The sequence below is a fragment of the Gambusia affinis genome, linkage group LG13 (assembly GCF_019740435.1).
Source record: "Gambusia affinis linkage group LG13, SWU_Gaff_1.0, whole genome shotgun sequence".
Classification (NCBI taxonomy): Eukaryota; Metazoa; Chordata; class Actinopteri; order Cyprinodontiformes; family Poeciliidae; genus Gambusia; species Gambusia affinis.
This window is the reverse complement of record NC_057880.1, coordinates 4,496,682-4,506,632: the sequence shown is the minus strand read 5'-3', so window position 1 is coordinate 4,506,632 and position 9,951 is coordinate 4,496,682. Positions and strand designations below refer to the sequence as shown.

General features: G+C 39.4%; 1 protein-coding gene across 2 annotated transcripts in view; it reads left to right on the top strand.

Annotated features, from left to right (window-relative positions):
- The first annotated feature begins 1,319 nt into the window (after nt 1-1,319).
- Nucleotides 1,320-9,951, top strand: part of fbxw4 (F-box and WD repeat domain containing 4) — a 39,688-nt gene continuing 31,056 nt past the window's right edge. Inside the window, exons 1-6 of one of the 2 annotated variants that reach the window (XM_044137137.1) lie at nt 1,498-1,631; nt 1,712-1,905; nt 6,394-6,489; nt 6,735-6,920; nt 7,605-7,737; nt 9,154-9,239. In XM_044137137.1, the coding sequence (XP_043993072.1) occupies nt 1,823-1,905; nt 6,394-6,489; nt 6,735-6,920; nt 7,605-7,737; nt 9,154-9,239 (584 nt within the window). In that variant the 5' untranslated portion in view covers nt 1,498-1,631; nt 1,712-1,822. Of the gene's footprint in view, nt 1,632-1,711; nt 1,906-6,393; nt 6,490-6,734; nt 6,921-7,604; nt 7,738-9,153; nt 9,240-9,951 lie in introns of both variants that reach the window. The other variant, XM_044137136.1, reaches the window with a different exon arrangement.

The window sequence follows — 9,951 nt, the reverse complement described above, 5'->3', positions numbered from 1 at the left end:
CTTTAAAGTTCTATGTTCTCCCTTTCTCAGCTCTTCTCACCTTTGTCCCTTTGGCTCCCCTCTTTTGCCTGCCACTGTGCTCTCCTTCCCACCTGTTTTTCATCTCTACGGCGAATGGATGATGCAGGTGAGACTATACGATAAGGCAGATGAGCTGCTGAAGAAAGCAGCCACATGGCAAAATAAAACCTGGAGTTTCATTTAGCTCCTAAAGGATGCCACTGAGAAGGATGAACTGGAGTGTGTCATTTATTTCTTTTTTGTTACAATTACACAAAATGTCTCTTTTTTGGAGGAGGTGGGGGGCTTATATTATTCAATACCTGACAGAAACATCTTTAAAAACTCTGTCATTGTTTTCACAGTGTTTAAGATTGGAAGCCCCACCTTTTTATTTCTTCTTCTGTGGTATTGACTTTAAACTGTTAGTTTTTGTTATCAACACTATTGTAATAAATAAATCTATTCCATAATGTGAAAATTTAAATGAACTTGTGATTGTAAAGTAGAAGGAGTTAACATCATGATGGAGGGTTTTAAGAAGGACACAGGCGCAGACTACAAACATTTAACACAAAAAAAATAAAATACTGAACCTGGAAAATAGCAGGATTCTAACCTGTCTCTAAACGACAGGAAAATAATAGCCTACAAAATTGAAATAATTCTAAATCTTTCAAATCCCAAATTTTACCGGTTGACCGGAGCAACAACTATACACTCCATCTGTCCTCCATCTGCCCAAAGTCATAACCAACATTTCACTTAAGTAAAAGAAGCAATTCTTCATAATAAAATTACTCAAGTAAAAGTACATAAGTGCAGCGTTTTTAGGGGGATAAAAAACCCTCCTGAAAGTATTTTTTCTCCAAAAGGTTACTCAAATAATTGAGTAAATGGAGGTAGTTAATACCCAACTATGCTCTTTCCTGCTTCTTTTAATTTTTTTTTATGGCAGTTGGCAAGCATCGTATTGATGTGAATTACCGCCATCTACTGGAGTGGAGTGTGGACCGGGATGCTACATGGACATATTGCCCCACCCAAAACTTCTCCTCCCTGACTTTACTAAGTCTGTATTAAAAAGCTAGCTACCAAACATGGCTGACAGAGCCAAAGTGAAGGTCACCGAAAAAAAGGGGGTATGTATTACTATATATTTAATAAATACCGTAAGTTAATTTTGTCACAGTCAATAAAAACACACACAAAAAACACGTGTAAACTAGAGGTTTTATCGTTTACACGTATTCACCCCCTGACTCTCTGCTCAGGGCTCAATGTAATCTTGGACCGGTATTCATGTACTGTTGAAAGGATTAATCGTGAACGAAACCAACCATGTGCGTAATGACGTCACGCCGCCGCTACAGCTACATCTTCCTGTTTACCCGGAGGTACCGCTGAGTGAAACACGGCCGGTGTTTTGCTCGGTGTCTCGCCGCAATGCTGTTCACCCAGCTCCCTGAGGACGTGCTCTACCACATCTCGTTTCATTTGGATCGCAGATCTCTCTGTCGTCTTTCTCAAGTTTGCAAAAGCATGAATCGCTTTGTAAACCGGGACGCTGTGTGGAGGAGGATTGCAAAAGGCTGTTTAAACAGCGGGATAACCTGGAACGGGACCGACATGTAAGGAGACAGCTGTGAAAAACAGCTGCTTTTATTTTCCTTCGGTTGCCGGGGTTACAAGTCATTCTCGTTCTTCGTAGATACAGCTTTAACTGGACCAGTGAGGTTATCCCTGCGTTCTGTACAGAACCGCGAGATTACAGAAACAACACGAGTGAAGCTAATGAGAAGGAACTGCAGACATAGGACCCATGTCAGCTGTCAACACGACACGTGGGGCTTCTTGTCTGCAGATGCTGGCAACAGAAGTAGAACCTTACAATACACAATTCAAGTATGTGAATCTACCAACATGTGATGCTAGGACCCCTGATCAATATTTTGGAGACCCACTATGAAGGTTCTTATTCTCTTGTTTGATCATATATATATATATATATTTTTGTTTTTGTTTTTTTCAAGGCCAGCTTTGTCATTCTGCTGCTAAGAAGACCTTTTTTTTAATTTTAAAACCCCTAGAGAAATAAAATGGATTTAATTTTCTGGCTAAGTTGAGGGAAAAGGGGCATGACCCTGACTTTCACGGTCCACTAAGCACCACTACCACCAAAACAACGGGCCAATCCTGCCATCCATTCCCCTGTTTTCATTCCCTCCTCTATCCAGCTCTCCTCTGTAAACAAGCAATAAATATCAAACCCGTCAACTTAAACGATGCCATAATTCTTTATTAATTATACAGATGAATTATCATAAAATGCTGAATAGATCTGAATTCAATTGTGTAATACTATTATTATTGCTTTCCTGTTTTATTACACCTTTTCCTTTCTATTTTGGTTCTTGTTTGGAGCAATTAAATAAATATGAAAAATTATATTCCTTTATCAAACTAAAAATAACTAGGTGACTTCTTGCTTGTAGATAACATTCATCAGAGTCCATGTTTCCTAAGATATAGAACATTACTGGGCTTGCACTATATATCAGTACCAACATCGGTATCGGCCGATATTAGTCATTTTTAAAGCATATTCTTTCGGTCAAATAAATCAAACTAGATTCATATGAACAACCAGTATTTATTTCCATTTGTTACTATCTGTTTCTTCTAAAATTTTAAAGGTGTTGAAATGGTAGAAAGATATTTGTAATTTATGTACTATCGAGGAAATATTGTTTAGCAGCCAAGACTGCAGTATTAATACCAGATGTTGAGATCAACCCCAATTTTACTTTCACTTTCAGCAATGGATGGCTCTAGGTTACTCTGTTTTAGTGCGTTTGAGGAGACCCATGACAGGTTCTTTGTGTCCTATGCTAAAAATGTCCCACTCATTTCCACCAATAGAGTTCTGACCCGTTTGTGCCTCTCTGCACTCAACTGGATGGTGGTTTTCAAACTATTTTGGACTGACTTCATATTCTTTCCCAGGTGATGAGCAGTAACAATTCTTGAAAGCCGTTGCTGGTGTCTTTCCCCTCTCTCATTGTTTAAGCACACAGATGGGGTTTTTTTCAAACTCATGAGGCAGTGATGAATTTACTGAACTTACTCAAATTAAACAGCTGAAACCAAACGTTTAAATACACCTTTTTTTCTGTGTCTGAAATTAAATAAGAACAATACTTGTCTTGTTTTAGGTCAGTATGATTACCAAAATTATTTCTGTTTTCAATGTCACAGTAATGAAAGAAGTAACGTGAAAGATTTATTAGTTAATGTCCCAAAATCAGAAGTTTATATGCCTAAATGTTTGATAGCATTGCCTTTGAATGATCTGATTGGCGTCAATTGTTTTTGGTTTCCTTCAACAAGCTTCTCACAATAGTTGTCAAGGATTTTGGCCCATCCCTCCTGACAGAACTGGCGGATCTGAGTCATGTTTGTAGGCTGCCTGTCTCACAAATGCCATTTCATATTTGCCCACAAATTTTCTATAAGATTCAGCTTAGGGCTTCTTTATGGCCACTCCAAAACATTACAATGGTTGTTTTTAAGACATTTTATAACTCCTGTACCCATAAGCTAAGCGTTATTGTCCATTTGGAAGACCCATCTGCGCTCAAGTTTTAATTTTCTGGCTGATGTCTTTAGATGTTGCTTCAGTCTTTCTACATAATGCTTTTTCCTCATGATGCTATGTATTTTATGAAGTGAACTAGGAACCGCCCTCATACTCCACAGTTAGGATGGTATAAGCATCCTCTTTCTTCTGCACTGTAGTTTCATCAAATCATAGGACGTCTTCCAAGAATGAAAGCCTTTTTCTGAAAAAGGAGTAAAGACAGGAAGGTTTTTATTACCGCACTTTCTGGCGTGTAAAAATTTTATTTAAAGAGAATGCATTTTCTATCATCTAACATCAGTTGACATTTAGAACATTTTGTGATTTGTATATTGACTTGTAAGAGAATTCATAATTTTGACACATCATAATCACAAACCTTCTAGTAATATTTTGTCTGACTGATCAATACAAAGTCGGCCTTCTAAAACCTGAAGAACGTTTCCAGGATTAAAGGACTAATGTCTCAGCCAGATCTAGAGAAACTCATCCATGCGTTTATCTTCAGTCGTATTGATTATTGTAACGGCGTCTTCACAGGTCTGTCCAACAAATCAATCAAACAGCTGCAGCTGATCCAGAATGCTGCTGCTTGCGTTCTAACTAAAACCAGGAAGATAGAGCACATAACACCAGTTTTAAAGTCTCTCCACTGGCTCCCTGTAGCTCAAAGAATAGACTTTAAAATACTGTTGTTAGTTTATAAATCACTGAATGGTTTAGCACCACAATACATTAAAGATTTGCTGCTGTTGTATGAACCTTCCAGAACCTCTCAGGTCTTCTGGTTCTGGTTCTGCTCTGCATCCCCAGAACCAGAACCAAACGAGGAGAAGCAGCATTTAGCATCTATGCACCAAAAATCTGGAACAAACTTCCAGAAAACTGTAAAACAGCTGAAACACTGACTTCCTTTAAATCTCAACTAAAAACCCACTTGTTTAGAGTTGTATTTGAAACGTAATCAATTACAAATTTATTGACGGAATCTGACTTGATGTGTTTTTATTGTTGATTCTATGTTGCATTGTGTTTTTGTGTTTGATTTGATGTAAAGCACTTTGAAGTGCCTTGCTGCTGAAATGTGCTATACAAATAAAGTTTGATTTGATTTGATTTGATTTGATTTACATGGTGCAAAGGAAAATGAATCATAATTTTAAAACACTGTACAAATAAAACTGCAAAAAATGTTACGTCCAGTCAATATTTTGTGGACTCTTTTGCTTTCTCATCCAGTTCTGAATATCTAGAGACTGTTTTCTCACTGTGGCATTCAGCATGACCCAAGGTCAGTCAGGTTTGATGGAGAACATCTGTTCTCAAGTCTTTCTCTCAGTTGGATTTTGGTCTTAACTTTGACTAGGCCATTCTTTCAGATGAATGTGCTTAGATTTAATTTATCCATTGTTCCTCTGGCTGTACGTTTAGGATGGTTGTCCTGCTAGAAGATGAACTTCCACTGCAGTTTCAAGTCTTCTGCAGCGACCAGTGGGTTTTCCTCTGTCTGTTTTTACTGAAGAAAAGCTTCTTTTATACATGATAAAGGATGATATCTTGATATAGTGAAGCCGTCTCTAAGAAGGGACAGAGCAGACTTCTTGAGAAAGATAATGTTATTCAAGGTTTGCAACAAAATGGTATAAGACTATCATAAGACTATCCTGAGAAAACAAGAGTATTTTCAGTCAGAGGCTTCTTCAGATTTGCTGTAATACAGACTGCTACAAGAGATCTTTCCTGCCAACAGATGTCACCATCTTCAATAACTCTTTGAAGAATCTGAATTAATGAGCTACAATGACATTTAAATTCCCTTTGGGATTGATAAAGTATTTTTGAATTTGGTACTGTCAAAATCACGTTGTTCCATAGGGATAGTGTGTTAAAGATGATGTGTGGCTGTACACTTTTTTCCCATATTGGGATTTTCAGATATCCTAACGAATCGAATTTGGCCTCATCGGAGCCAAATAACACACTTATCTCTGACATGGCTTGTGACAAACTGTGTATTGGATTTCAAATGGTTTTCTTCACCTGACTTCATCTGACTTGCGGATCTGTACAGGTCCTCCAGACCTAGCATGGACATTTAGCTGCTTCTCTGATGAATAGGTTTCTTTGCTCGACCTCTGGGTTCAGGTGAACGATCATGTCTTGGAAGGTCATCAGCTGGTTCGTTCTCTTTCTATATACAGATGATGGATTGAGCAGAGCTCTGTGTGATGTCTAAAGCTTGGACAGTTTTTTTTTTTTTTTTTTTTTTTTTTTCTAAAACCTGAACCAGCTTTAAGCTTCTCCACTAGGTTTACCCTGACCTGTCGGCTGTGGTCTACATGGTGCTGCTTGCTCTCTAATGTTCTCTAAGCAATGTCTGAGGCCAGAAACAGCATAGGTGCAGATAGACTGCGATTCCATTATACACAGACTCATCGCTAAGTAATTTCTGAGAGCATTTTGTACCGGTGAATATTATTTGGGGTTGTAAGAGTAAAATGGGTTGAATACAAATGCATGCCCCATATTTCCAAATTTTATTTGTAAAAAATATATACATTGTGGGAAAAAAAAACGAAACACTTTAAAGTTGGATCCAATGTGACAAAATGTGAAAAAAGTAATATGGCTATTGAAATAAACTGTATATTTTACAAATACAAAAACATAACCATGCTATACAACCATTTAGCGCTACAGATTTTAAGCTTTTAGCAAAATGAATTGATGTTCAGTTGTTTCTGTCTTTGCAGATATCCTAATGTCCCTCTGAAGGAACGAGTGAAGACGGCTCAGAACTGGTATCATGGGTTTTGTAAAAAGTGGACTCTTCTCAAATGGAAGACAAAGTACGTCTATCGTTTGCTTTTACTTGCAAAGCTAGCTATATTTTCCTTTGCAACCCAGAGACATTTAATTTTATTGTATTTCCCTGTAATGTACCTGATGTGAGTAAGTGTATTTTAGAGTCCTCCCTTTTGCAGGTGCTTCATGTGAATAGTTTCCTCTCTGTAAAAAAGCTAGGTATTAGTATATTTCCCCTTTTATTTTCCACATAAATTATTTTTTTTACCTTTCGCTATCTTGCTATTAGACTGTTGCCATGGTTACAGTTGGACGGCGATGTGCTGTACTTGTCTCAGGCTGCTAAAATCGGAGCCTACTCTCTGAACCACGACTCCAGGAGGCTCCAGCGAATACCACTGGAAAACTTTTCGGGCCACAAGGGTGATGTCTGTCGCTTTGTCCTCACAGACTCTCACCTGATCAGTGGAGGAAGGTAATTCTTTAAGGCTTTTTTTCTTTTTTGACAAAGTCCACTTGACTTGGTCATTGTGTAACTGGTTTTATCTGAACTACTACATATTCTTAGACGTCTTCTTCTGTAATGTTGGCTTTGAGAAACAGCTTCCCAACTGGACAGCACCATGGCTTATGGGTTGTGCGTAAGAGAGGGCCATGCAACTTGCAGGACGTTTTTGTGTAATGCTATTAGCATTTGACCACAGTTTGTGCCGAGACAGCTCTTGCTTTTGTTATAAAGGCTTTTTGATTGCCCTTTAAAGAATCCATCCATAGTATTTCTGGTGAAATTCTTCAATGTGTAAAAAAAAAAAAAAAGATTTCTGACTGCAGCTATTTGCTTTACTACAGGCTTAAACCATTTGGATCAGGTGTGCCCAGATTCGGCCCTGGAGAACTGGTATCTTCAAACCTTTACATGCATCCCTTCTTTAGCACACCTGGATCAAATGGATGGTTCATTGTCAGGCCTCAGCAGAGCTTGATGACTGTTGATGAAGAAATTCAGCCATTTGATTAAGATGTGTTGGAGTGGGGAGACATTTAAAACTGCAGGATGGTAGCTCTTGCAGACTTGACTTGGCCACCCCAGTTTCGATTTTAGACCCACCTATTATAAGCAGTGACATGCCTAAACAGCTATTGTGTCTTGTTTTGTCAGTGACGGACGGATCTTGGTCCACAGCAGAAGACGTAACATGTCACTGGGGCTAATGGGTCATAGCCAGGAAGTGAACTGCCTGGACTCTAAGAACGGACTCATCATCAGTGGATCAAGAGACCGAACAGCTCGAGTAAGAACATCTATCAATCAGTTGTTGATGATGATAAATTTAATACTGACTTTTTGTCTGCTAAGTATAGAATTTTGATAAATTTCAGTTTTAAGCTCTGGTAAAACACAGAGTAAAGATATTCTTTTTTGCTACATTTTTTAATTCTGTAAACCACAGATTCTGCACTTCCTTCTTTCTGCCATGTTATTTAAATTAGTTTCCATAGAGGAATGGAAAGACGCAGCAGCTTGGAGTTCCTCTCATTGTCAGTGATTTTTAAGGTTCTGTTTTTTATTAGTATGGCTAGGATCATGTACAGCCAATAAGATCTTTTCCGAAATGGATTACGGAGCGCATAGTGCGTAATCAAGGATTTTATACAGATGCACAACATACTGCCGGATGTAGCCCACACACCAGACTTCTCATGGACATTTATGCGCCCGAGCCCGTAGCCCCACCATCACTGTACAGGAAGTATGGAGAACCCCAAAGGCAGTGAAACCCTGGAAAACTGCTCGACCTGATACTGTGACAGAGAGGGTGCTGAGGGACTGGCAGATTCAGATGCTGGACTGTAATGGACTGTGAGGTTCAGTCTGTCATGCAGTGCTCCATCCCAGCATGCCAAAAGTCCTCCACCATCAGCCCTCTTCCAAAAAAGAACAATGTTAGCAGTCTGAATGACTAACGGCCAGTGTTACAAACCCCCTTCATCATGAAGTGCTTTGAGAACTGGTTCGGAGTCACATCACTTCTTGTCTGCCACCCAAAGCCAACACCCACCAGTTTGCATACAGAACTAACCCGTCTACATAGCATCCCCTTGCTCCCACTCTGCACCCCACATTGACACGTGTGGAACAGGAAGGGAGCCATACGAGGCTGCTCTTCCAGGTCTTCAGCTCGACTTTTAACACTATCATTCCTAGACAACTGGTGAGGAAAATGTGGGACCTGGGTCTCCCCCAAAACATCTGCTGATGTCCTCAGCACTGAGCACCAGCACCGGCTGTCCACAAGGCTGTGTGCTAAGGCCTCATGACTGTTGGCTGCCCTCTTCCATTTCTGGAGGATATCTACAGGACCTGCTGCCTCCGGAGAGCCCTCAGCATCATCAAGGACCGCTCACACCCCGGCCACCACCTCTTCAGACTCCTGCCCTCAGCGAGGTGTTTCAGGACAATAAAGTCAAAGACAAAACAGTTTATACCCATGAGCTCTTGTTTGCCCTAAACACAGCTAATCCATTTAAAACTTAATATTTATTTGTTTATTTACTTATTTGAACATCCCAGGTGTTCTGTGTTTTGAGAGTTGCTATTTTTTACACTTTGTTGTGTTTGATATGTGCACAATGGCATTGAAAGGAATTCTGATTTTGACTTAAGAATGTGTTAAAAATATTGTTACTGGTGACATTTGTTTCTCTAGATGTGGACTTTGACCTCCAGCTCCCCTTTAGGAACCATTCCCATGTTTGACAGAGTTTGGTCTGTTGCCATTAGTCCCACTCAAAGGTAAGTACTTTCTTAAGATAATTTGCTGAGCTTAGTTTAGAAAGTTTTAGAAGCACATGCCTTATAGATCATTTACTAAACACTTAATTACGCTTCCTATTGAAGTACCCTTTTACAAAAAATAAACCCTTTGCAGTGGAAGTAAAAATTGATTTCTACAAAATAATGGCAAGTAATATTTACCATAACATGGGTAATTGCATAAATATTCACTCCCTTTAAAGTGACTAGCCTGATTCAGCAGAGGTCCAGCCAAGTGGCAGTAGTTGTCTTACAATAAGTGGAATGGAGATCTTTTGAGCATAGTGAGGGATTGTAGTTTAAAGTGAGGCTGCCATTTTGTGTCATTGACCCTTCTGACCACTACCAAGGCAAGGCGGGTCAACTGTCTTGCCTAAAGACATGACAGAGGTGGGTGGAGGGGGAATCGAACTGGCAACCCACTGCATCGCCAACACCTACATCTCCAACATCACCCTTAATGTGTTCAAACAGCATGTTTTTCATAAAAGCTATTAGCCTTAAAGGAAGTCAGTTCCTTCTTGCACACTTTCTCATGCTCTGAGTCACCTCACCCCGGTATTTTGTTTTCTTTGACGATCCAATCTTGTGGATTAGTTCATATTATTAAACAGTGAGTGGATGATCCGCTTGATAATGTAAGGCAGAACAACCCATCTGCTGGACACCCATGCCATCCCACGTCTAATAT